Consider the following 26,767-nt stretch of genomic DNA (forward strand, 5'->3'; position numbering starts at 1 on the left):
ATACTCCCGACTTAGCTTGGGTGACTCTGGAGAAACTCCTGGAGTACCTTTGTGACATTTTCTACAACAGCCTAAGGCCTGACCCAGGGTTCAAAGTTAAAGTGTTGAAGTTTTTCTGTTTTCTGTGGAATGAACATTGGGCTTCTGTCTTCAGCTAAGGCTCAGAGCTCTTCCCCCAGAGAATGGCTTTTGTTGCCAGAGTCCCTCTGTCCCCTGGTAGTTTCATGTCAGAAAGGCATGTTCATTATGGCCCCTCCGAAGTCTTCCTCAGCTATGCTCTTACAGGGAGCTTCCGTCATTTCAGCTAGCTTGGAAGTCTTCCCCCCCCCACTATGAGGCATAGGCATAGGCTCCTCCCTTGAGCTTACATCAACAGACTGTGGATTTTGGTCCCTTATCAGGTTCTAACAGGGATGCAGTGGGGACACAGTGTGGTTAATTGTGGCCTGTCTGGCTTGGTCACTTGGTATACCTGCCAGCTGGAAGAGGGGCCTCTACTGCTATTGAGATGAGGCTGCTTGTAGGAGGGGCTCCTTTCGGAAGTGCTATGGATCAAACCCAGGGCCTGGCACCTGCTAGCCACTCAGCCCCATCTCCAGTCCAGTGAGGCTGTTGTAAGATAGTGAGCATGGAGGTCTAAGAGAGCAAATATTTCTAAAAGTCTAAACTGGGCTTTCTTTAGTCACACACCTCAGGGGTGGGCACAGCCGCCAGCTCTGGAAGTGGAAGCTCCTCTCTGTTGACCAGTTGCTGGCAGGGGGTAGCTGCTGGCTGGAGGGCTGGGTTGTTGTGGCTTTTTGTCATTTCCTGTGAAGAGTGGCCTTTGCCTCAGGCTCCTGTGCCTGAAGTTTATGTGTGTGCCCTCTCCTCTTTGTCATGCTTCCCTGGCCCGGGATGTGGCTGGTGCACTGGGTACCTTAGACCACAGGAAATGTCTGGTTGACACATGAAGAGATGGAAACGCTCACAGCCACGCCGCAAACGGTTAGTCATTGCAGCCTGTGTTCCCAGGGCACACGGTGTGTCAGACCAGCTTGGGCTTTGGCCTTTCTCTTGGGAATGAAAGTGTTCATGTTCAGTTGTTTCAGAGACGTGTCCCTTTAGGTTATTAGCTAAGTGTGCAAACTAGAGTTTTCTTTTTTTTTTTTTTTTTTTTCCCCAGCATCTTAAGGTTGCAGACATGCTCATTTAGATAGAATTGATTCTCCCTGGGGAAAGAGCTCAGTTTAACACCCCACTGTGACAGTGGATTCCAGCTTTTCTCTCTTACTGATATGCTAGCATGGAAAGGGTGTGTTCCTTGCATGAAAACCCCAGGCTGCTGGTGCTGCACAGACTGCATGCTGCTGTGACCCCAGCATGCTCACATATCCAGCTGTCCTTGTTGCCTGCTTGCCATACCATAGCTTACAAACACTAACAGTTTGTTCTTTTGCATTCCTAACCATGTAACATCAGGAAGACGAGGAGGGAAGCTGGGCTCAGGTTGGCGTCTTTCTCTACCTACCTTCACTCTGTGGCAACAGAAAGTATCTGGGGTGGGGACGCGTGTGACTTGTCTTTCTGGATGTTCTTAGCATCCCAGTCTGCTCTGTGTGGTTAATGATTTGAAAGCCTTAGACAAGCCCAGAGCAGGCTTGCCAGCGCCTCATGGACAACTTTGAACATTCTCACAGGATCCCTGGCAGTGGCTCTTCATGAGCATAGGCTTCTGTTAATGTGGGGTCCTTCACACAGGGGTCCACACCTTATAAGAGTATTCACATAACTCCCTACTGGAGTGATTTTAGTTTCAAGATCTACTGGTAGAAAAATTGTGAAATAATTTGCAAACTTGAAAGGCATGATGCCTTTTCCTGTGTCTCTGCGTTGGTGTTTTACTAAATGCTGCTGTAATGCTGTGTGCATTTAAAGATCTCACTAGGGGAATTCTCAGAGGCGAGGCTTCTTGTCTCATGGGTATTTTCATATTCATGCTAAAGTTTTTATCACATTTATTATTTGTGTTTGTCTATGTGTCTGTGTTCATGTGCCATAGCGAGGTCAGAGAACAACTTGGGGAAGTCAGTTTTCTCTTGTTTTCAGGCTTGGTGGCAAGTGCCTTTACCCACTGAACCTTCTTGTGTACACATTCTCAGTGCCCCAGTACTTCGGCACCCAAGGAGCTCTTCCTCAGTGCTTTGCCGTCTCCACATTCAGGCGGGTTGGTGAATGACAGCTGGTCCTTCTTTGGATCCTAGCAGCATTCATTGCTGAGGCTGAACTGTGGACTTGGACAAGGAATGTTCTTATTTTTCCCATCCACAGGCAGTGGCCTCCCTCTTTATCAAAGTGTCTCCAGTGAGTCAGGGAAAAGAACATGGGATCTGGTCTGGTTTTGCTGTGGGCTCTGCCTCACCTCAGCAGTCAGTTCATTCATTATTTAGCCTGGCCAGCAGCTCCTTACAGGATGGGTAATCAGTGTGGTCAACAGGGCTGTTTCTGATGATTGCAGTGCACCTCACATCTCCAGGCAGAATGATTCCAGTTCTTTGTGTGAACAGCCGCCTATGGGCAGCATGCTTTGCAGTGGAGTGTGGAAAGGGGGTTCACATCACTCTCTCACATTTCTCTCCCCAACCAAGCTGTCAGAGTAGAGGTGTCAATCTGCACCCCCCGCCCCCCACGGTAGTCAGCCTGTGGACGCTGTAGAACCATCAGCAAGCAGTGTGGCCATGACCTGCTTCTTTGCAGCCCCTGTTTCGCTGAGTTCAAGTCTAGGTTGTATCATTACTGTGCAGGGTTCTCCTCTTTCCAAGACCACCTGCCTCTGTGTGCTCCCTTTCCTAGGTTGTATCAGCCTCCTGGGAGAAGAGGGGCTCCCTGGACTGAGCCCTCACCGCAGCTGCCACCACAAAGGAGTGATTGGCGTGCATGGGAAGCACTCAGATGGGATGCTGCTGCCTCATTTGGCCCTCTCTTTATAGATTCTTCCTCATTCTGCCTGTCAAAGAAGGCAGAGCCAGCAGGCCAGAAAATAGTTAAGGGTCCCTGTGCTGATGGACAGTGAGATCTCATGATGGCCCAGAGTACTTAGGGACAGTAACGGAATGGTTCTTCTGGTAGAGCTTCAATGTCCTTGTTGGATCTGACTCCTTCTTTCTACTTTGTCTGGAGCTGTTGAATAGGCAGAGGGAGGAGGTTGTCTCATTTCCCAGCATAAAGTTACCTTCTCTCTCTGCCTGCAGTGTGTTCCTTTCCATGGTACAGACCTGTTTAGCCAGCTTTACATCTTTATGGGGTTTAATGGCATTAGAAAGGATGTTTTAACCAGGGTTTCCAGATGGTTGTTAGTCTGTAGGAATGGGTCCCTATTCTTACTGCCCAGCACAACCTGTGTCTTAGCCCTGTGGCTGTTGTGCGACTTCCTGTCTCAGCTGGTCTTGTCCTTTGTGAATGAAAGGACCAACTGTGTCTTCCTTCTCTGCTCACAGGCTTTGTGTATCTTCTTGTGCTGGTGACCCATTGCTGGTAGTTAGTGTGGACAAGCATTCAATTCGTCCCTTCTCGGATGCTCTGTGTTGTGTGGAAGCAGATTCACTCTATTCCCATTCTATTGCATGCTCCACAGTGAAGCAGGAAGCCTTTCACATAGTGTTTCTGTGTCCTTTGTAGTAGTGTTAGGCTTTTCCAGTTTCTTGAGAGGCAAAATTTCCCCATTCTTTTCACCGAATGTTGACCCAGCGTATGTTCCTATGACAATAAGCATTTCCATGTCTGGTCTTATTTTTAGTATGTTGTTGATGGCTTGCTGGCATTACAGACTCTTGCACTGTTGTTTTAAAAGTATGTTAATTTACAAATATTTGGAGGGTATTTGAATGTTTTAGCCATTACTAGTTATCCCTTTGAGACAAAATCTTGCTGTGTTACCCAGGCTATCCTTTCAACTTCAGACAAACTTCATCTCATATTGGCCTATTGAGTAGGTGGAACTATGGGCGTGTGCCCCCGTATTTGGCTAATTGCTGGTTTCCTTCTTTCCCCCTCTCCTTTCTGCTTGTCCTTACAACTAGGTCTTGCCCTATAGCCCAGGGTGACCTCCAACTTGTGACAATCCTCCTGCCTTGTAAGTACTGGAATTACAGATTCTAATTCATTTTCTTCTGAGGCAGAAACTACTGTGTGATTTGACTTCGAAGCATATTGAGCTGGGGTATTGCTCTGTGCTGGAGCTGTGCTTAGTGTACATGAGGCCTGCTTCAGTCTCAGCAGCACACCAAGCCAAGCACATTCTGGAGGAGGTTAAGGGCTGTGCATCTGTTGCCCACTACTTAGGAGGCTGAGCAGGAGGATCACTTCAGCCTAGAAAGTTGACTGGTGTGCCATGCTTCAGGATGGTGGCTTCCCAGGACCACACAGGCTGGTGGGATGGAGTGTGAGACTCTGCATCTTATCCTAGGCAGGATGGTAGTACCCCTTCAAGGAAAAGAAGGGAAGTATTCTAGTTGGGTGGAGAATTCTGGAAAACATAAGTAGGTCAAGTTGATTGCTACTGCTGCTTCAGTCTGCACTGTGCTGAGTCTTTTCAAGGAAAAGCTGCTTTCCTGTAGTTTTTAGCACACACACCCTTTTTGGTTTTGTTTGGAAGGAGCATTTAAGTCTTATTTGTAATTGTATATTTGTCTTTTTCTTCATTTAATCCTGTTAATTTGTCTCTTTAAACATTTTTTTTTTCTAATCAACTTTTGCTGATTTTTTAAAATCAACATTCCATTTAGAAAAAAGTGTTAAAACCAAAGTCAGAACAGCCAGAGAGAATTTTAATGAGTCAAGTTGAACCCATCCTTCAAACTTGTTCATGAGTCGTGGTCATTCTTAGTTGCTGCATTAATAGCTGTTTCAGAAGGGACTCTGCAGTTGACTGTGGTTTCCTTGTGGCTCCTTAGATAAGGAAACTCAGCAGGGAATCCTAGATTTTTAATGACTCCTTTTGTGTGCAGTATCACTAAAGTTTAAATGGTGGGGATGGAGATTGATCACCTAGGCATTACCAAGACTAGTATTGTTAGTTTAGTCTTTGTAGATTCCTAGTCCATAACTAACGTCATCCACTTACTAAAAGCAGACGCTAGCATATGGGGACATGAACCACGAGTGGATCGGCAATGAGTGGCTGCCCAGCCTGGGTCTGCCACAGTACCGCAGCTACTTCATGGAGTGCCTTGTAGATGCCCGGATGCTGGATCACCTGACCAAGAAAGACCTGCGAGGGCAGCTGAAGATGGTCGACAGCTTCCACAGGCGAGTGGGCATTTGCTACGCCTTCTCTCTGCCCCCAGGCTTGCTCTGTTGTTAGCTCCACATGACCTTTTCTTTTGTATCTCTGTAAACAGAAACAGTTTCCAGTGTGGAATTATGTGCCTGAGAAGGTTGAATTATGACCGAAAAGAACTGGAAAGAAAAAGAGAAGAGAGTCAGAATGAAACAAGAGGTGAGCTCCCTACCTGCTGGCTTCTGCGGCCAGTGCTCCAGTCTCAGTGGGGTGGAGCATCTGTCAGGCAACACCAAGAGGATTCCTGGAGGCTTTAGGGGAGGCACTAGCCAACATGAGAAGGGAGGAAAAGGAATGATGGGGAGCTTGCCTGTATGCAGTCTGCAGTTCTGGTGTTTTTCCTGTGACATTAGAGTTATCCTTTGGTCATATGTGCCCTATGTTGACACTTAGAAATGCAGAACAGAGCTGAGTCTGCTGCATTCTCACTGGGATAAGTATGAAATGCGGGGCTGTCGGGTATTCAAGGGTCTCGATTGCACAGGAAAGGCAGGAGGCCCTAAGGCTGCCCTCAGTCAGCCCTTGGAGGACAGCAGGTGGGTGGAAGAGGAGTGCATACAGAAGCAGAGTTCTGCAAGAGCAGGCTGTATGGTGGCTGCTCTCCTCTAGGGCCTTCTTTCCTGCTGCAGTCCCAGTGACAGAGACAGTTAGTTCCAGAAGTCAGGGGTCATTGGTGATCTTAGCAGTGGTCCTGAGCTGAGTGGGCATTCGATGCTGTTCTAGTATCTGTCTCTAGTCTCTTTGCTGCTTACCACAGCCCCAGAAACACTGTTTTTAATAAGAAAAAACACACAAAAAAAACTAGAAGATGTGTGTGAGAGAGTCCAGTGTTCGTGAGCATGTGTGAGTGCACACATGAGTGTGTAGGGGGGTAGCTCAGTGTAGAGCCTTTCCCTACTGTGTTACATGTTAGAGGGCCTGTGCTTGAACTCTGCCATGTTTAAAATGAAAAAGAAAGAGAGAGAAAAATGGAAACAGACTGCCAGAGATGGCACATTTGGAGGGCAGTTTGCTCAGTGGAGTTTCTGCAAATCCTGGGAATGGCTTCTTTTCCAGGGCAGCACCTAGGGATAGAACGCTGAGTCTGCTGCCTTGTTTTCAGTGGCCCACTGGCTTTTACACTTGACAGGAACTGTCTTTGCAAATGATTGGGCCTCTTTTTAGACCGACTATTTTTAGGTCTCCATTAGTGCTAATGGAGTATTGTACCTGTCACAAGGTGTGGCCTCCAGAGCCTTTGTGCTGGATAATGTCTTTCAGTTTCTCTGTGATGAGTATGGGGCTTGATGATATATGTTTGTGACCCCTAGCACTCTGGAAGCTAAGGCATAAGGATCATGTTAGTTCAAGGCCAACTGAGGCTCCATAGTGAGACCCTGCCTTAAGAAATTTTGGGGAAAACATTGAAGATACTTGTGTCATGTGCTGGCTAGTTTTATGTCAACTTGACACAATCTAGAGTCATTGGAGAGAAGGGAGCCTCAATTGAGAAAACGTTTCCATAAGATCCAGCTGTAGGCAAACAGGGCATTTTCTTAATTAAAATTGATGTGGGAGGGCCCAGCCCATTGTGGTAGTACTGGGTTCTATAAGAAAGCAGGCTTGGCTGAGCAGCAGTGGCGTGCGCCTTTAATCCCAGCACTCAGGAGGCAGAGCCAGGCGGATCTCTGTGAGTTCAAGGCCAGCCTGGTCTACAGAGTGAGATCCAGGACAGGCACCAAAACCATACAGAGAAACCCTGTCTTGGGGGGCAGGGGGTGGGGTAGGTAGAAAGAAAGGTTCAGCACTGGGTAGTGGTGGTGCACATTTTTAATCCCAGCACTTAAGAGGCAGAGGTGGGTGCCAGCCTGGTCTACAGAATGAGTTCTAAGACAACCAGAGCTGTTACACAAAGAAACCCTGTCTTGAAAAAGTAACAGCAGGGGGTGGGTTGGGGGAGAAGGCTGGGGGGGCGGGGGAGGGAGGACAGAGAAATCTGTGGTTGGTATATAAAATAAATAGAAAATCTCATAATAAAAAAATTAAATTAAAAAAAAAAGAAAGAAAAAGCAACAAGAAAAAGCAGGCTGAGTAAGCCATGGGGAGCAAGCCAGTAAGCAGCACTCCTGTGGCCCCTTCCTTCATCAGCTCCTGCCTCCAAGTTCCTGCCCTGCTTGAGTTCCTGTCCTGACTTCCTTCAATGATGAACAGTGATATGGAAGCATAAGCCTTTCTCTTCCTAAGTTTTTTTTTTTGTTTTGTTTTGTTTTGTTTTGTTTTGTTTTGTTTTGTTTTTTGAGACAGGGTTTCTCTGTGTAGCTTTGCGCCTTTCCTGGGACTCACTTGGTAGTCCAGGCTGGCCTCGAACTCACAGAGATCCGCCTGCCTCTGCCTCCCGAGTACTGGGATTAAAGGCGTGCGCCACCACCGCCCGGCCTCTTCCTAAGTTTCTATGGGCATGATGTTTTATCCCAACAATAGTAATCCTAAGACACATCATGAAGTAAATTAAAACAAAAAAGTTTAACCTGAGCAAAGTTTGAATACAGGATATGTGACTACACTGAATACACCCTAGCAGACTAAGGACCATGGGCTGTGTGGCTTGTGGGAGCCTCCTCAGCACTGCCCTGGTTCCTTGTAGAGGAGAGAAGTGGGGGAAGGTGTCCAGCCTCTCTATGGAGGCGGCTCTGTCTGTGATGGGAAGAATCTGCTTTGATCCTTGGGTTTGTAGACTGTCACCCCATTCTGTTCCTGGAAGTGCAGTGAGTTCTGTCTTTCTCCTGGGTTCCATAGAGTAGTTCCAGTGGGTTCTTACAGAGGCTAGATAGGATTCCTATGTGAGGGCTGTGGTATTTGTGATGCTGGCACCCGGGGCTTGGGTCTGCTTCAGGAGCACAAGGTCAGGATTTATAGCAGGAACCTTTCTCCTGTACTGCAGGGTGTGGGGAACAGAACATTTCTGAGGCCATCATACACTTCTTCATTCTCTTGCAGATGTGCTTGTTTGGAGCAATGACCGGGTGATTCGCTGGATCCTGTCGATTGGCCTTAAAGAGTATGCCAACAATCTAATAGAGAGTGGTGTTCACGGAGCACTTCTAGCCTTGGACGAGACTTTCGATTTCAGCGCCCTGGCACTGTTGTTACAGATCCCAACGCAGAATACACAGGTGACTTCAGAGCTGTCAGGCCTGTACCCTGGCACAGTGTTCGAGAAGTCGCAATTGCATGTGCTCACTTGTCGCCTTAAGTTCAGGAAAAGCTTAACATTGGATGAATAGTGAAGGTGTTTTTAGCTCATTAGTGAGAGAATGCCCAAAGTCAACAGAGGCTTAGCCTTAACACTCTCATCTGCATGTTCTGTTTCAAGCCTGGGGGACTTAGAATAAAATAAGGAGAACCTCCATTCCAGTGTGTATTCATAATAGTGAGGCTTACACACATACTTACTTTTTATTTTTAAGCATATCACATGGAGGTTTTATTAATTTTGCTTCTGTGGTAATTGTTTTATGTAGTTCTCTTTGCTTCATGGACGTATTTGAAAATGTGAATTTCTATTCCTCTACCGAACACCAACTTTAGCCTGGACTCCTAGCCATCTGCATAGCACTTATTATGGCTGTCCCTCAAGTCCACCCACAGATTAGATGCAAATGGCCCCAGCAGGGGAATATGCCAGTATCCTTCCTAGTGATTGATGGAGGCTTTGTTGGCTTTTTCACTGTTTCAGGCTCGAGCTGTCTTGGAAAGAGAGTTCAACAACCTTTTGGTCACGGGGACTGATAGGAGGTTTGATGAGGTTAGTGCTCAACCTGATCTCCTTGTTTTCTCTTTGGTTTGTTGGAAATCTACCACCAAACCCTAGCCCAGCCCACACATGAATGGAGTGGGCCCCATTTCATCATAGAACCATGTGGAAAAGCTACTTAAGGAGTGTGGACATACATTTGAATATGTATATATGGACATGTATCCTGGTTGAGAGAGCTAAGCACATTGACACTATCTGCCATTGGGCATGCCCAGCCCAGAAAAGAATGGATTTTTGTTGTTGTTGTGGTTTGGTTTTTGATTTTTCAAGACAGGGTTTCTTGAAAACCTGTTTCCCTAGATGTCCTCAAACTCATAGAGATCTGCCTTCCTCTGCCTCCAAAGTGTTGGGATTAAAGGCTTGCACCACTCCCCATCCCCCCAGCAAGAATGGTTTTAATAAAACTTTCTTTTGGGTTTTGTTTTGACAAAGGATCTTACCATGTAGCCCAAGGTGGCCTTGAACTTGCAGCATTGTGCAAGTGTACCCAACATGCCTGGCTTACTGTTGGTTTTTGATGTCTCACAAATGATTGTCAAGTCATGAACTGGATGAAGCCATGAAGTAGCATCTGTATCTTGTATTCTGGGAAGAACTAGTCATTCTGTCAGGCTTTCCCAGAGCCTCTGTGCCTTGGGAAAAGATGTGTCTGAAAAGTACATTTGCTCAAAACTGTTATTTTTTTTCTTCCCTCTCAAAACCCATGACATCACATGTAGGGGTTGTTATCATTGGGCCTTGGAAACAACTCTAGTTTGATAAAGAGAACACAGGCTGTCTCTGAAGAGGTCTTGTTGACCATGTCCTAGTCTGTACATCCCGTCTGTGAGATGGTTTTTGTATGACAAGTGAAGTGTGAGAAGGGCCACAACCCAGGACTGGTCTCAGTTCTCCAGCTGTGGCCAGAGGAGTGTCTCCATAGTCCTTTTCCTCTGCAGATCTGGACTAGGTAGGCAGGTGTGCTGTCAACAGGAAGGTTAGCTATACACAAACCAGAGCCCCGAGATCCAACAACATCTGAAGAGTGCAGACCTGGCAGGGTGCTGCTTTTACTGTTAATTGTCAATTGTCTCCTTGGTTTGCCAGGACGATGACAAAAGTTTCAGGAGAGCACCTTCATGGAGGAAGAAGTTCAGACCAAAGGACATCCGTGGCCTGGCCTCTGGCTCTGCAGAGACGTTGCCTGCTAACTTCCGGGTCACCTCCTCTATGTCATCACCCTCTATGCAGCCAAAGAAGGTTCAAATGGACGGTATGTGGTGGGCCCTGCAACCGCCACATGTGGGGAGTGTGAGCACTGGCTGCACCTGGGACATTGGAGTGAGGCTGCATGCTCAGGTGTATTTGTTGTTCAGCTAACCCTAACATTGGTTCCTCAAGATTAACCAAAGTAACAGAAACTAAGAAAGTCCTCATTTGATTGAACGCTACACTCTTTTCCCTAAGGCTTAGTCCTGTCTGTTTTGGGGATGGGGTTGAGCCCATCTGTGAGATGAGACTCGTAGGCAGCACAGGTGCGCTTGCTGGATGTCACCGTGCCGAAGCCCTGACCACAGAGCTGCTCCTGAAGCAGAGTTTTAACTGTAGTAGCCTAGGCTGTCCTCACAGTCACAGTAAGCCTCCTGCCTCAGCTTCATGAATGCTGGAATTACAGGCATAAGCCACAATACCTGGCCCAAGTAAATTGTAAAGAATGCAGTTTCCACCTCTTTCTGCTGTTTGTTAGTCACATATGTCCCTGTTGTAGGACAGGGAGATAGTCTGGAACTAGCAGAAATGGGCACAGTGAGAGTGGATAGGGGACACAAGTCAGATGAGGTTTGCCTAGGCCTTGAGCAGGCATGTTCTTGAGTAGTCCCTCTGGCTGTGCCATGTGTTCCTGAGGAGATTTTGATAACTGACAGCCACATACTTGAAGCAGCCAAACCTGAGCCCTAGCAGTCAGGCTGCTCCTCCTTGCTGATGCAGGTAGTAGGTTCGCTGCTGGTCTGCTGGGATTCTTGCTCTCACAGCACAAACCAGAGGCCAGAGGCAAGCACATGAGCAAAGCTTCACGGGGCTGGACTCCTGGAAAGCACATGAGGGAGAAAGCGCTGGCTGGTTTGGCCATGGTTCAGTATTATGCTTACAGGGGAAGGTCCAGTCTTTTCTCCTCACAGCAACTTCATGAGAGCCAGTGTGCGCCTGGTGTGCCAGCCTAGCTCAGACTAAATGGGCACATGTAGGCTTTCCCTGTTCTAAAACACACTTGTTGGTCAAACACTAATACTCTAAGAATAAGAGCTTAGAGAGAAAGCAGCCTGGAAAGAGTTGTAGGAGTCTAGGGTGTGGACGTGACTTCCTCTACTCCATTTGGGAGAAGGCAGCTCCTGGCCACCAGCTGTGCTGAGGTCTTCTGAGTGAGGAAAGGTGAGATGTAGTGCACATGGCAGGCATTCCTTCCACCTAAGTCCGCTGTCTCAGTGGCTCCAAGTGTGGCTGTGAGAACTTAGCCTCCTCGCTGTGCACAGGCCCATCCTATCTCTTAAGCCGTGCTGGCTGTTTATTATATTAAATGACAACCAGCAGCTCAGCAGTTTCCATGGTTTCTGATGAAAAACTGAGTCTGGGCATTGGTTTCCTAAGAGAAGCCACTGTCCTGGCCATCGTGCTCTTTCATGGAGCCTCTGAGTGTAGCCTCAGCCCCTCCCACAGTCCCTCCTGGGGCTGGGTTCACCTCTGGGTTCTTGGAGGTGCAGTATTCTGGCAGAAGACTTGTGGTGCAGTCTCAGGAGAACCGTGGCAGTCTCTTTTGTAGTCGTCACTCATGTACATGGACACCTGAAGTTGTGTTTGTGTTGCTTGCTTGTTACTGTTTCTGAGTTGGCTGCCGGTTCCTGGGCCCTCAGAGGGGAGCCTCTGGGCCACCCTGCTGTTCTTACTGGCTCCTTCCCCACAGCAGCCTGTCCTCCTATCCCTCGGGAAGTCTTGTCAGATGTGGAATGTCTTTTTTGTCCCCTTGTGTGATGTTTAACACTAACTGCACGCTGTGTTTGCACGCTTCCTCCCATGGTTGTGGAGACAGGTAGTGTGTCCGGAGCACAGAGGCTGGACTCTGCCACAGTCAGGACTTACTCCTGCTAGAGCCTCCTGCTGGTGAGTAGAGAGCCGCTGCTCCCAGATGTCCTCAGTACAGCACAGGTGGGCCACTTACTTCACGTCCACCTGGCTCTGACAGCTTTAGACCATAAGAGCTAACCTCAGTTATTTGGGAACTGAAAGAATATAGCTCCTCATGCTTGGTACCACACAGGCACTGTGGTGGACAGTGACCACAGAAAGTGAAACAGCCTGCCTGCCTGCCTGCCTTCCTTCCTTCCTTCCTTCCTTCCTTCCTTCCTTCCTTCCTTCCTTCCTTCCTCCCTCCCTCCCTCCCTTCCTTCCTTTTTCCTTTCCTTTCCCTTTCCCTCTTTCTCTCTGTGTTTGTGAGTAGGTACGTGCATGTGTGAGTGCACATGCCACCAGAGTCCGAAAGATGGTATCAAATCCCCTAGAGCTGGAGTTACAGGCAGTTTTGAGCAGCCTGATGTGGGTGCTGCTGGGAACAGAACTCAGGGCCTCTGCAGGAGCAGCCAGTTTCTTAACTGTTGAGCTATCGCTCCAGCTCTGCAGACTTTCTTTCTTTCTTTTTAAAATAATTTATTTAACTTTATTTTATGTGCATTGGTATGAAGGTGTCAGATCCCCTGGAACTGGAGTTAGAGACAGTGAGCTGCCATGTGGGTGCTGGGAATTGGACCTGAGTCCTCTGGGAGAGCAGTCAGTGCTCTTAACCGCTGAGCCATCTCTCCAGCCCCCAGACTTTAAGTTCTCTTGCCCTAGGTGTCGGCTGATATCATGGAGGGGGCAGGAGTGAGAGCAGTCCTCCACCCCGGTGTGGCTCTTCCAGCTGTGCAGATGGAGCACCCATGTGTGGCATCTCCTGTGCAGTGTAGTCATCTGGTGGCTCAGTCTAGAGAGCTGCTGTGCAGCATTGCCGAGCTCAGGTGTATGGTGGCCACCTGTGTCCAGTGCTCCAGAGCACTGTTAAGGGTGGGTGCCCCCTAGGCCCAGGTTTCTCTTTGCTCCTGAGGCCCGTCTTTCCAGGAGTGCTATCCCCACCCATCTGGGACTGCTTTTTTTTTCTTTTTCTTTTTGGCTTCTTTTTAAAATTAGTATGGTGAGACATATGCTGGGGACTGGGGGCACAGGTCACAGGTGGTGTGGGGTGGCCCTGTGTGGGCAGTGTGTGCTGAAGGAAGTGTCTGTGCTTGCTTCCAGTTTATCCGCACTACTTCTACAGATGACGCCGCCGCCGCCGCCGCCGCCGCCGCCGTGGCAGAGACGGTGCAGAGCCTGGTGCAGCCCCATCTGGCAACACTTGCTATATGGACCCAAGATATTTTATTACAGAGTTTTTAAACTTGGGGGGGAAATCACAAATACCATAGAGAAAATATTTTAGAATTGACTGTTTCTTATATTTATGTAAACTTACACTTTCTCATTTATATAGTTACATACTCTTTCATGTATATCCAGGCTATAAATATCCTTTTGAGTCAATTCATGTTCTTATACCTAATTTTAGTCTTTTAAATGAATGTACTGTAATGCTTGTGTGTAAATCTGAGCAAATATAGGGCTTTTGTAAATTATGCATTTACTGTAATTATTCCTGTTTAATTTTTTAATGATGAACCCGACAGAGGAAAGGATTTTGCTACATTTATAAAGTCATCATGATATAAGCCATGTGCGTTCTCCTCTACCCAGCTCTGCAACAATCATTCTGAAACAAGCAGACTTTATTTCCAGATGTTTTTCTGTCGTATTTTAATGACTGACCTTAACTGTACTTTTTCTACACAAAATCTCAGCTTCCATTAGTCTTGGGATGGATGGTCAGGACTCTGTGAACAACCCTTACCCCTGGCCACATCCCTGGCCCTGCTCTGGACATAGGTTGGTGGTCTTCAGAGCTGAGCAGGGCCTTGAGCTAGGAGCAGCACTCTACAGGGCTGGGTGGCTGCCCCTGCGGACTGAGCAGCTGATAGAGGAGCCTTTGCAGCCGCGTCCCTCCCTCCACACACTCTTCAAGGACCAATCACGGGCAGGTGCTCATTTCCCGACTGGGGCCGAGCAGGTGAAAGCCAGAAACCTCAGCGGAGCAGGCTGCCTGCAACTCCAATAAAGGCCTTATTTTTCTTGTGTAAACTGTCTTTTTACATTTATTTGTAAATGTCTTAAGAATGGACCTAGCTGTACACTCATAGCTGTCTTGGCAGCCTCCTGACTGACTCTGGTGAGCTAAGCCACAGGCTCAGGCAGACACGTGCGTATTTATTGTGTAGCTGATGTGGGGCTTCAATATTTGCTTTCTGCTTTTAATTCATCTGGACAATTGGTTGTTCTGTTTTTCTGTTAATCGTTTGTGACCCTCCCAATTACATAACAAAGTCTGTGCAGTCAACTTCTGAACTGTTTTTATCACAGTGTTATTTATTGCTTTCTTTTTTCAATAAAGTCCCCAGCATTTTCCACTGCCAGTTAAGAATGCGGTGAGCAAGCGTCGACTGCCTTCTGCTCTGCTGAGGGTGGGGAGTGGGAGATGGCACAGGGTTGGAATGGTCTAGGGAACCCTAGGGCAGAGATGGGGGCTTCAGACAGTGAGGCAGGAGAGGGAGGGGCCCTGCATCTGGGGCTGGTAGCCAAGGCACATGCATGCCTTTGTGGGCTGTTCCTGCACTGCTCCTCAGCTCTGCTGCCTGCCTTAGATGGCTCTGTCTTCCTGCTCCTCTGCCTTGTCAGCAGGGATTTGCCCCTTCAGGCTAAGGGGACGCAACTGTCATAGCTTCAGCCCAGGGAACAAAGGGAAAGGACAGACTTTAGGCAGTTAGCTCCTACCCCACCCCCACCCCTGTGCTCTGGACTAGAAGTGGACACCTGGGAAGAAAGGGTGGCACCAATGAGGGGCCAGCCTTACAGTGGCCACACGAAGCAGCCCCAGAGCCAGTCCCTACCAGACTCAGACAGTTCTAAGGCCATTGCCCACCTGAGTTTTTCTTCTGAAAGTTGTGTCCCTTCAAGACCGACTGCCTTTCTGGGACGTGTCTGCAGGGTGTAGATTAGGATCTTCCTGCCCCTCCCAGAACAGCTGCACTTGTGGACACTGCCTTCTGTTTACAACCTACCTGCTCTGCTCACCTGTACCACAGGCTTCCAAAACCATACTTGCTGGAGGCTACAGCTGTAGGGGCCATAGAGATGGCTTAGTAGGTAAAGTGCTTGCCAGGACCTGAGTGTAGGTTCCTAGACCCCACATGAAGAGCTGAACATGGTGGTATGTTTGTGTGTAATCCTAGCACTAGGGAGATGGAGACAGGTAGATTTCCTGGGGCTCAGGTGTCTCAGAGCTTTATGACTGCTTCAGAATTCCCAGGTACACCATCTACAGAGGTACCTTAGCAATTGAGCACTTAGTGTTCTTCCAGAGGACCTGGGTTCAATACCCAGCACCCACATGTTAGCTCACAACCGTCCAACTCTAGTTCCAGGGTTTCTGATGCCTGCTTCTGGCCTTCTCCAGCACAGACACAAGAAGTAGTACACAGACAGGTGCAGGCAAAATATTCACACATTAAAAAAAAAAGGTTCCTGGGCTCCTTGGTGGTTTTATTGGTGGTGAGTTGAAAAAACGATAGAACGAGTGATCGTAGCAATTCCAAGAACACTCTGCTGCGTGCTGCCTTGCTCTGTGTCACCCTCGGTGGGGTTGGGGACTGCAAGCATCCCTGGTCTAATTCTGATGGTGCCACATCCATGACCCCTCCCGTTACTGAACCACCCACGTGAAGCATTATCTATAATCCCAGGACTAGGGAAGCTGAGCAGAATTGCAAGCTCGGGCCCAGCTTTGAACCACAGTAGAAACTTGTCTCAAAAATTAAATAAGTAGCACTGAGGAGATGGTCAATGGACAAAAGCAAGGACCTAGCCAGATGTGGTAGTGCACATCTGTAATCCTGCTGGAGCTTGATGGACACAGGAGGCTCCCTGGAATCTTACAGGCGAGGAGGTCTGGTGTATGCCACAGAGAATAGCAAAAGACCACAAAGGATAGAAAATACCCTTCCCAGGAGAACTGGTTCAGCAGTAGAGAACCCAAATTTGGTCCCCAGCACTCATGTCAGAAAGCTTACAACCATCTGTAACTCCAGCTTGAGGGATCAGACCCCCTCTTCTGGCCTCCGATGGCACCAGCACTCATATGCATCATGTGCTTTATAGACTTGGCCCGTGATGCCTGGCTTCAAAAGCCGCTATTTCCACCCAGGCAGCCTTCCGAGCCTCCTTTGCAATTGAGTGTCATCTTGGAATGGGATGGATGGCCTGGTCCTTTGGAGTCCCACGTGCTCTGCCTTTTGTTGGCTGGGGTGGTAGTGGAGGGGCTCTGGCTGCTTCTGCTGCCACAAGAACATACACAGAAGTAAATAAAAACAGCCAGCCAACTCTGGGATAAAACTATCCACAGCTTTCTTAGCCTGTTTCCTGGCATATACTTTCAAGGGAATGAAGGGTTTGAATTCCCCTACCACACACTTTTTGAGACGGTCTCTCTCTCTCTCTCTCCATATATATATATATATATACCCTCTAGCACTCCTAGAACTCACTATGTAGACCAGGCTGGTCTCAAACTCAGATCTGCCTGCCTCTGCCTCCTGAGTGCTGGGCTTAAAAGTATTCACTACCAGGACTGGTGAGATGGCTCAGAGGTTAAGAGCACTGGCTGCTCTTCCAGAGGACCCGGGTTCAATTCCCAGCACCCACATGGCAGCTCACAACTGTAACTCCAGTTCTAAGGGATGTAACACCCTCACACAAACACACATGCAGGCAAAACATCAATGCACATAAAAAAAAAAAAAAAATGCTGGCTGGGCGGTGGTGGTTCACGCCTTTAATCCCAGCACTCAGGAGGCAGAGCCAGGCAGATCTCTGTTTGAGTTCGAGGCCAGCCTGGGCTACCAAGTGAGCTCCAGGACAGGCACAAAACTACACAGTGAAACTCTGTCAAAAAAAAAAAAAAAAAAAAAAAAGATGGAGGACATGGCAATCAGTGGTTGATATGTAAAACGAATAGAAAAATCTCTTAATAAAAAGAAAAAAAGGCTGGAATAAAGGTCATTTTAAAAAAAGTGTGCACCATCATGCCTGGCTTGTGGATGTTTGTTATTAGTAAAGTCTGCCTGTCCTAGGCCAGGTTGACAAGAATAGTAGAATAATCCCATAGCATAGGCGTGAGGATTTGAGTTCCATCCCCTGCAACACACACAGAGAATCTTGATTTGATTTTATTGTTTTAAAGATTTACTTTTAATCTGAGAGTGGGAAATAGAAAGGGAAAGAGGTGTGTGTGTTTGTGTGTATGTGTGTGTTCACACAGAGGCCCAGGGAGGGTGTTGGAGCCTCTGGAGCTGAGGTTACAGACAGTTGTGAGCCTTTGTGGGTGCTGAGAACTGATCTTGGGTTCAGATCCTCTGGAAGAGCAACGGGTCGTCTGTTTTTGTTTTGTTTTGTTTTATTTTGTTTTGGTACAGTCTCCCTATGTGAACTTAGATAGCCCAGGTTAGCCTTCAATTTAGAGTTACAAAGTTAGACACCATGCCAGAGTTGTATTTCATTTGTTCTGGGACAGGGTCTTGCTGTGTAGTGCAGGCTGGCCTTGGATTCTAGGCAGTCCTGCCTCAGCCTCCAGAGTGCTTGGGTTATAGACTTGGACCATGGCACCTGGCCTCAAAAGTCACTGTTTCCACTCAGGCTTGGCTTTCTGACATAGGCACTGATACATCCTTCCCAGCCTCCTTTGCAATTGAACGTCATCTTGGAATGGGGTGGGTGGTCTGGTCTTTTGGAGTCCCACGTGCTTCGCCTCCTATTGTCTGGGATGGTGGTGGAGAGGCTCTGGCTTCCTCTGCTGTCACAAGAACAAGTCACAACAGACCCAGCATTTCTGGAGAGAGACGGATAGAGACAGGGAGGGAGGGGGGAGGGAGGGAGGGAGGGAGGGAGGGAGGGGTGTGTTTTTTAAGACAGGGTCTTTCTACAGAGCCCCAGCTGTCCTGGAACTTGCTATGTGGATCAGGCTGGCTTCAAACTCACAGAGATTCACTTGCCTCCACTTCCCAAAAGGGAATGAAAGACGTGCACCACCATGCCTGGCCTATGTTTTAGTTTTTTGAAACAAGACCTGGCTCTGTTGCCCAGGCTGGCCTTGAACTTCTGGCTGTCATCTGCCTGTGTCAGTCCTCCTAAGGCTGGAATCTCAGGCCTGTACCACCAAGCCTGGCTTAACACCTTCAGGGCACAACTGGTCCAGGAGCTGACATCAGTGTCACTAGGCTGAGACAGGTATCTTCAGAGATGGCTCCTTTAGAGGCCCAGGGACTTCTGTGCACTGCCTCTCCTGTACTCTTGAATTCCAGGGCTTCTGGTTCCTTCCTGGAATCTCTGGTCTCACTGGGGCTGTGCTTTGGAGGATACAAGCTGCTTGATCCCAAAGACAGACAGATGCATACTTGCAAATTCCCACTACTTCCACTACTCCTTTGAAAAGTTGAAATTCTTACTATTTTACTCATTATTGAGTCAAGTAAGATCTATGTGGCTAGGGAGATGGCTCTGCCAGTGGTGATTACAGGGCAAGCTTGAGGGTTCAAGTTCAGCCCCCAGCACCCACACAATAAGCCAAATGGTGTGCACTGGGAATCCCAGCACTGGGGAGCCAAATAGACGAACTGAGGACTGCACAGGTGGATACATGGCTAGATAGGTGGATGGTTGGGTGGGTTGATGGGTGCATACTTGTTCGACCTACCAGGAACCATACCATCAAAGGAAACAGTCTCCCTTCTCCAGCAGCCATCAGCTGCTAATAGCTCCATAGCTAATGATGGGAACTCTGTCCCTACTCCATTCTGGAATGTTGACCGGCTTAATCTTGGGCAGGAAGCCACAGCTGATGTGAGTTGATGACTACAGCAGTTCTGTCCCATTCAGAAGACACTTCACTAGTTCTTCTGACCTCAGGCTTTTGTGAATTACTAAAAGGGGCAAATTACACACTAGTTGACAGATTTTCATTGCCTTTGTTTTGAGGGTCTAGAACATAGGAGCACTTCACTCTGTCAAGTGGGTGGTTCTTTGGGGAGGAGGGGGGAAAAGCTGTTGTTTGCCTGTTTGGTGGTAGATTTGAGGGGCTGCACCCCAGACAGAGAAGAAACCAAGACACACAGCAGACTGCCTATTTGACTAGCATGTGAGTCCCTGGGGACTGAACTCGGGTTGTCAGACTTAGTGGTAGGCACCTGTACTCACTGAGACATCTAACTGGCCTGTGCATCTGATTCTGAGGAGCTCCTTTTGACAATAAAGGAAGACGAGTTCTTTATAGGACTTGGAAGTGACCTGGTTTCTGGCTGTTAGCTTTTTTCTTAGAATGTTAAATGAGTTTTTTTTTTTTTTAAGTATCTGGTTTTGAGGTGGGCTCTCATCATGGTGCCCAGGCTGAAGCCATCTTCCTGTCTCAGATACCCCCTCACAGGGACCCAGGCATCCACCACTGTTCCTGGTTTAGACATACATCTTGGCTTTTCAGCTTGGGGACATGGAACTTAGCTTGAGTGACTCTAGTTTATTTTTAGCCCTACCTGTTGGGCACAGTTCAGGTACTTAGTATAAATGATGCCTGTAGTTTTTATTTAACAAAATGTATGCGATCATGTTTTTATTTTAAAACCAAATGCCTGATGCTGGGGAGATGGCCCGGTCAGTGTTTGCTGTGCAGGCATGAGGTCCTGAGTGTGATCCTCAAAGCCAAGGTGAAAATGGTGGGTGGAGTGGTGTACTTGTAATCCCAGCACCAGAGAGGCAGAGACAGGAGGATTCCTGGGGCTTGCTGGCCAGCTTCCATGACCTAATGGGTGGTCTGCAGGCCAGTGAGAGACCCTGTTTCAAAACAAGTGGGTGACTGTCCTGGGGAAGATGCCAGAAGTTGTTCTTTGACCTCTGTGTGCACGCTCACACACTTGAATGCACACCTACACACGTGTACCTGCACATATGAATTCTCTGACACCTGCAGCTCTTTTTCCTCTCTGGTCTACCCTCAGATTGGACAGGTTAGCTCTTTTCTCCCTTATAGTGCCGGTGTTGGTACCAGGGCCTTGTACATACTAGACAAGCACTCTACCACTGAGTTACATCTCTGACTTCCTCTTTCCTCCTCCTGCTCCTCCTCTTCTTCCTTCTGAAGGAGAGAGAGAGAGAGAGAGAGAGAGAGAGAGAGAGAGAGAGAGAGAGAGAGAGAGTGAGTCCCTGGACCAGACTGGCCTCTAAATGATAGAGATCCACCTGCTGATGCCTTATTAGCTAACTTTGTTACACGGTCCAGGAGCACCTGCCCAGGGACAGAGCCAGCCACAGCGGGCTAGCCCTCCTGTGTCAATGAAGACAATCATGTCCACAGAACAACCTGAGGAAGGCAAGTACTCACTTGAGACTTTTTTAAAAAGGTGACTCTAGGCTATATCAAGTTGACATGACAGTTAATGCCAACTAGGACAGATGGATGAGTGGATGGACAGACAGATAGATGGATGGTTGACAGGGAGGGTATAGGTGGTATTGGTTGGTTTTTGTCAACTTGGCACAAACTAGAGTCACCAGGGAAGAGGGAACCCCAGTTGATGAATTGCCCCCATCAGATTGGAGTCTGTAGGGGCATTTTCTTGGTTAATGATTAAGGGAAGCGCCCAGCCCACTGTGGTGGGTGCCACTCCTGGGTAGGTGGCCCTGGGATATGTAAGAAAGCAGACAGAGCAAGCCATTAAGAAGCACTCCTCCATGGTCTCTGCTTCAGTTCCTGCCCTGCCTGAGTTCCTGTCCTGACTTCCCTCAGTGAAGGATTATAATTTATGAGCCAAATAAGCCTTTTTCCTTTTGTTTTTCTAAATCACAGCAATAGGAACCCTAAGGTGTGGATAGATGGAGGGATGGGTGAACAGACGGATGGTAGATTAGTGGAAGGATGGGTAGATGGGCAGAAGGATAGACTGGTGGATGGGTGGGTAGATGATTGACAGGTGAGTGGATGATGCTGTGCAGATGCATGCATGGGTGGAGAGCTGCACGGTGGTGGATGGATGGATGCATGGCTGAGAGGTGGGTGGAGGGTGAATGTGTTGGACAGGGGATGGCAGATGTTTTTAAGTTAGCTCCTGGGCAGCTGACTAGCGAGCGTCCCAGGTACCTCTCTCCGAGGCCTGAGTCCAGGATCTGGAAGCAGGGATAGGAACACGGGGCGGGACCTGCTGGGGCGGGGCGGGGTCTCACGTGGCCCCGGATGCAGCCCCGCCCCCGCGGAACCGGAAGTGAGCAGGCGCTGGGAGCGGCGGGGCGCGGCGGGAGCCTGGCGGACCTGGCTGGCGCGGTGAGCGGGGGGGATGGGTGTCCTAGAGAGCTACCGAAGGGGCGAGACGGGGGTGGGATGGGTTGTCAGGGTGCAGGGCCTGGACTGGGGGTCAGAGTGAGGGGCCAGGATTGGGGGTCGGGGCCAGGACCGGTGGCAAAGTGGTCGGGGTGCGGGGCAGGGATTGGGGCCTAAGGGTGCAGGGTCAGGATCCAGGGATCTGAGCCTTAAGGTGCAGGGCCGAGATCCAGGAGCCAGGGTTCAGGGCCAGGGCCAGGGCCGGGGGTTCGCGCTGTGGGGCCAGGATTGTGGCTTGGGGTTCGGGGCCGGGATTGGGGGTCAGGGCTCCAGGGTGCATGGTTAGGATCGGGTGTCGGGGTTCAGAGCTGGAATCGGGGGATCGGGATCAGGGCCAAGACCGGGATTTCGCGGTGTGAGGCCAGGATCGGGGGATTGGGGTGCGGGGCTGGGATCCGGGGGTCAAGGTGCAGAGCCAGGATTGGAGGCTCGAAGCTCTGGGTTGCAGGGTCTGGATGTGGAGCGTCGGGGCCCCAGGTACAGGGTGGGGATCGGAAGTTTCGGACTTAGTTGCTGGGCTGTCCGGTCATCCGTGGAGTAGCCAGGGTGCAGAGCGGTCCCTGCTCTGAGGGGGCGGGGCCAGGACGTTGGCTTTAGGATTCCTGGGCATAAAGGAAGGGGTGGGGTTCCAGGGCAGGATCCCAAGATCTAAGGGTGAGGTGTGAAGCCGGCTTGTGGTGTTCTGGGTCAGAGTTCATTGTTAGGGGTCTGGGGTAGTCAGAGTACCAGGACCTAGAAAAGGAATGCAGACCTGAGGGCTGGGAGAAGCTGGTGGGGGCGGGGAGACTTTAGTTCCGGAATCTAGTGGAGTGATGAGGACTGAGGGAAGTTGTTGGGCCTGGGGAGCCTTGGGTTCCACAACCCAGTGAAATTATGAGTGTCTTAGGGCTTATGGGAAGCTGGCAGGGTGAGCAGCTAGTGTTCCAGGGACTAAGAGGATTGGGGTCCAGCCCCTCTGGGCTGGGCTGTGAGGCCAGCATCAGGGATCTGGTCTGGACACCTGAGAGAAATTTGCAATGGGGTCAGTGGAAATCCAAGCTGCCAGCTTACCTCCTGGAGCTAGGGAGCCTGGAATCCAGCTGCCCCTCCTGCTGGGTGTGTCCCCCGCCACCGTCACCGCCACCGCAGAGGTGTTTGGGCCTGGTCTGGTCCCCTGTTTCCTCTTGGTCTGTGTGAGGGGTGGGGTCCTCCAGCCAGGGAGAAGGAATTCCGTTTTTTTTACCCAGTGAAGTGAGACTTCAGCCCTTCCTAGTGATTTGACCTGCTTGCCCTGGGCCTTGATCCAGCAGGTCCTCACCATCCAGTAGCCCCCCACGGTCAGTGCAGACAGCCCTCCTGTCGACCAGGGGCCAGGCCATTGTGGATCTGAGGCCCCGCCTCAGCACCAGTGGCTCACCCCAGAGTGAGTCACCAGTTCAGGCCCTGAGTCAACACCGCTTCTCTCTTTGGCTGAGAAGGTTTTCACTAGAAATTCCAAGGAGGGAGAAGCAGCTCTAAGTGGGAACTTGAGACCTAGGACCAGTAACTAGAAATGGAGCCTCCACTGGAGCACCTTCCCCAGAGAGCCTTCCCCCGATGCTTCCTCTTCTGGTGGCATCGAACCCCAGGCTTCGCTAGACAAACTTCTCGGCCGCGCTCCAGCCCGAGCCCCGGAGCTGACCTTTAATTGAGGCTTTGTGACAGTGGTGCCTCTAACACCCTGTAAATGCCAGGGGATGTAATTGGCCTTTCAGATCCTTGGCCTGTTAGTTGGGAAGGCACCTGGTGTAACTCAGCATCATCCCAGCACCCTTACCTCCTTGTAGCACCCTTACCTCCTTGTAGCACCCTTACCTCCTCGTGCCCCTGTTCTTGGCCTTGGGTATGGTGGTGTCCCTGCACAGGCTAGCCCACTTCCTGTGCACTGCCTTTGCTGGCCTCAGTAGGCGATGGGGGTGGGGTGGTTGGCTTCTCCACAGCTCCTCCTGGCCCTAACCACCTTTCTCTAGTCTTTGCTCTGCTGTGCTGTCGGATCAGGTTCAGGGCCTCAGAATGGTGGATTCCTCTATCCTGTGACTGGGTCCTCTCGGGTTGAGCTTTGTGCTGGCTGGGCTTGGCCTTTGCGGTGGCTTCGTCTTTTGTCTGAACTTTTTTTTTTTTCTGCTTTATTGAAATATAGTTTTATCCCACATGTGATTCCCATTTAAAGGGTCCAGTGGTTGGTCTATTCGGAGCTGTGCGGCCATCACCACGGCAATTCTAGTCTTCTCAGAGAATCGGTAGGCCTGTGGTCCCCGTGACTGGGATGCTGAGATGGAAGGGCCTCTAGCCCAAAGAGTTCTGGGCAGCAAACAAAGCTAGAGTCTGTCTGTCCGTCCCTTCCTCCCTCCCTCCTCTTGCCCCTCCCCCCACTCCCTTTTTGGTGTTAGTTGGGTTACATTTGAGACAGATCTTTGATTAGCTTTGATTAGCCTGGAGCTCACACTATAGATCAGCCTGGCCTCAGGCTTGTAGCCATCCTCCTGCCTCAGCCTCTTGAGCATTGGGATTATGGGCTATGGTACACACTGCCAGGTTGGGCTGCTCTAATCCGCGTTTTAGAAAAGAAAGAAACTGGATACCTTAGCCTTGATTTCCCACCCCCAGCCCTCCTCTTTACTCTCCTCCAGCCCTTCTCCTGTGCCCTCCCCACACCCCATTGCTGGGGTCAAGTACAGGGCCTTGAACACACAAAGCTCTATTCCACCCACTCCTGCTCTTCTCTCTGGGTCATTGTTTTGAGATGGGGTCTCTCTGTCGGACTCCCGGGGTTAGGTGCCATCCCCACCCACCCTTGCCACTATGCCTAGTGTCTTCGCTGTCTTTTTTAAACTGTTGATCAGTAAGGACTCTTCTTCCACAGGTCATCTTGTCACTTACTTGTTTCTTGGCAGGATCTCATTCTGTAGCCCAGGCTAGCCTCAAACTCTCTATCCTTCCCCCTGAGCCTCCTGAGTGCTGGATCTGAGTTGTATGCGTCCATATAGGGCTTGTCTTTTTTTTTTTTCTTTTTTTTGTGGTGAGGCACAAAATTTAGATGAGAAGGCAAAGTGGGTAGAGGGCATTTGCCACTGAGCCTGGCAGCCTGAGTTCAGTCCCTGGGACCTACATGTTAGAAAGAGAGATTCAGGTTATATGACTTCCATAAGCATGCCATAGCATATGTATTGCTGCAAAGACACACATGGACACAGACACATAAAGGCAGACACACACACACACACACACACACACACACACACAGAGCATTCTGCCCAGTGTATCTGTTTCACTTTATTTAATTTTATTTATTTATTAATTAATTTATTTATTTATTGGTTTTTCATGACAGGGTTTCTCTGTGTAGCTTTGGAGCCTGTCCTGGAACTCACTCTGTAGCCCAGGCTGGCCTTGAACTCACAGAGATCCGCCTGGCTCTGCCTCCCGAGTGCTGGGATTAAAGGCGTGCGCCACCACCGCCTGACTAGTATGTTTTATTTTTATGTCCTCCCTTGTGTTCTTGATGGAACACCTGAGAAGTTATCAGCAAATTCCAGTCAGAACCGTCACATTTGTTTTGGTGGTTTCATGTGTGTGAGGTGGAGCACAGAGGCCTTATTTAGGTGCAGAAATTACTCAAGTTTGTTTTTCAGTTGGTCGTTTTCATGACTAGAAAATTGCAAACACTGCATGCATGTGTCACTGGGGGACATAGCTTGGTGTGGCAGTGTTGAGTGTGAGGGAGACCCTGGCTCAGCGGTGGTACTGCCTCTCACTGGCTGCGGATCCGGCTTTTCACATAGGTTCTGGCTCAGACTCAGGTCACAGGCTTGTGCAGCAAGCACTTTTATCTGCTAAACTGTGACTGTTTATTTGATGTGCGTGTGTGGGTCTCATGTAGCCCAGGCTGGCTAAGGATCCTGCTGCCTTTACCTCCCAGCACTGGGATCACAGGTGTGCTCCTTTGTGCCAACTCATCATTTTGGCTTTTTGGGACAAACTCTGTGGTTTGGGCCGGCCTGGCTCTCTGCCATAGCTGGGGTCATAGGCATGTGCCACCATGCCAGGCTTCTGTTACTGTTTGTAAACACAGTGACAGAGTTTCATTGCCTTCCACCTTCATAAGTTAGAGTGGACAAGCAATGAAATACCTCAGCTTTATGGCGAGCAGGGCGCGTGCTGGCCATAGAGGCTGTGATCTCTGGTTGCATTCGGGGCTGTGGGGGTGGGTATAGGTCTTTGGATCTGCTGAGTCCTCTGGTTCCTGTGGGCTGAGACCTCTGATTAGTGAGAGGCCCATCTTCCTGTCTGTGATGTCATATGCACTCTGTGTGCTGGGGACTCTGAAGCTCTCCAAAAGTGTCTCACGGGAGGGTGTTGCCCAGAGCGCCTGGCACAGGCTCCTGAGCCGCTAGTCTTCTCTTCACAGGTGTTCACTGATCATCGCAGATGCCCGCACATTTCTCCTTGGATTCCTTGGATTCGGATAGACTGTGAGCTACCTCTCCCGGCAAAAAGAGAAAGGTTCGTGTATTGGGAAGGCCCCCGTATGCTTTCTCCTGGGTCATGTGTGGGTAGGGCTCTCTTCCTGACCGTGTAGAAAGAGACTTGGAGCGTGAGAGACAACAAAAGCCTTTTCAAAGAAATCTCATGCTGGGGACTGGGAGGATGGCTCAGTGGGTAGCATGCTTGTCATGTAAGCCTAAGGACCTGAGCTTGAATCCCCAGCACCCAAGGAAAACCAGGCACAGGGCACACATCTGCGAAGTGCTGGGGGCAGCAGCAGGCAGGTTCCTGGGCTTTAATGGCCAGTTAGCCTAGCCAGTTGGCGAGCTCTGGGTCCAGGGAAGACACACTGTCTCCAGAATGAGGTGGAGGGCCGACGAATTGGCTCAGAGGGTAAGTGCTTGCTGCCAAGCCTGATAGCTTAAATGCAACCCTCGGGACCTCTAGGGTGGAGAGAACCACGTGTACCGTGGGCATGGCTCTCGGTGTTCTTTCGGATCCTGTCAAAGGCTGGGGAGGTGGCTCAGTGGTGAAAGCATCCACCACACAAGTGTGAGGCTCCCCCGAACCCATGCAAGTGACAGAT

The 26,767-nt window shown here is 49.5% G+C and overlaps 2 protein-coding genes across 15 annotated transcripts in view; both read left to right on the top strand.

Moving 5' to 3' along the window:
• Positions 1 to 14,685, top strand: part of Ppfia1 (PTPRF interacting protein alpha 1) — an 88,784-nt gene extending 74,099 nt beyond the window's left edge. For 3 of the 12 annotated variants that reach the window (XM_028871299.2, XM_037208703.1, XM_037208714.1), the window contains 9 exons: positions 922 to 984; positions 1,459 to 1,485; positions 5,105 to 5,283; positions 5,376 to 5,473; positions 8,291 to 8,466; positions 9,030 to 9,098; positions 10,197 to 10,362; positions 12,175 to 12,245; positions 13,410 to 14,685. In XM_028871299.2, the coding sequence (XP_028727132.1) occupies positions 922 to 984; positions 1,459 to 1,485; positions 5,105 to 5,283; positions 5,376 to 5,473; positions 8,291 to 8,466; positions 9,030 to 9,098; positions 10,197 to 10,362; positions 12,175 to 12,233 (837 nt within the window). In that variant the 3' untranslated portion in view covers positions 12,234 to 12,245; positions 13,410 to 14,685. The remainder of the gene's footprint in view (positions 1 to 921; positions 985 to 1,458; positions 1,486 to 5,104; positions 5,284 to 5,375; positions 5,474 to 8,290; positions 8,467 to 9,029; positions 9,099 to 10,196; positions 10,363 to 12,174; positions 12,246 to 13,409) is intronic. The other 9 variants (XM_028871306.2, XM_028871342.2, XM_037208706.1 and 6 more) reach the window with 6 other exon arrangements.
• Positions 14,686 to 21,530: 6,845 nt separating this feature from the next.
• Cttn (cortactin) overlaps positions 21,531 to 26,767 on the top strand; it is a 36,802-nt gene continuing 31,565 nt past the window's right edge. For all 3 annotated transcript variants that reach the window (XM_028871260.2, XM_028871262.2, XM_028871267.2), the window contains exons 1-2: positions 21,531 to 21,621; positions 26,105 to 26,199. The gene's annotated coding sequence lies outside the window, so the exon portion shown is untranslated. The remainder of the gene's footprint in view (positions 21,622 to 26,104; positions 26,200 to 26,767) is intronic.

Source organism: Peromyscus leucopus, chromosome 1, assembly GCF_004664715.2.
Source record: "Peromyscus leucopus breed LL Stock chromosome 1, UCI_PerLeu_2.1, whole genome shotgun sequence".
Taxonomy (NCBI): domain Eukaryota; kingdom Metazoa; phylum Chordata; class Mammalia; order Rodentia; family Cricetidae; genus Peromyscus; species Peromyscus leucopus.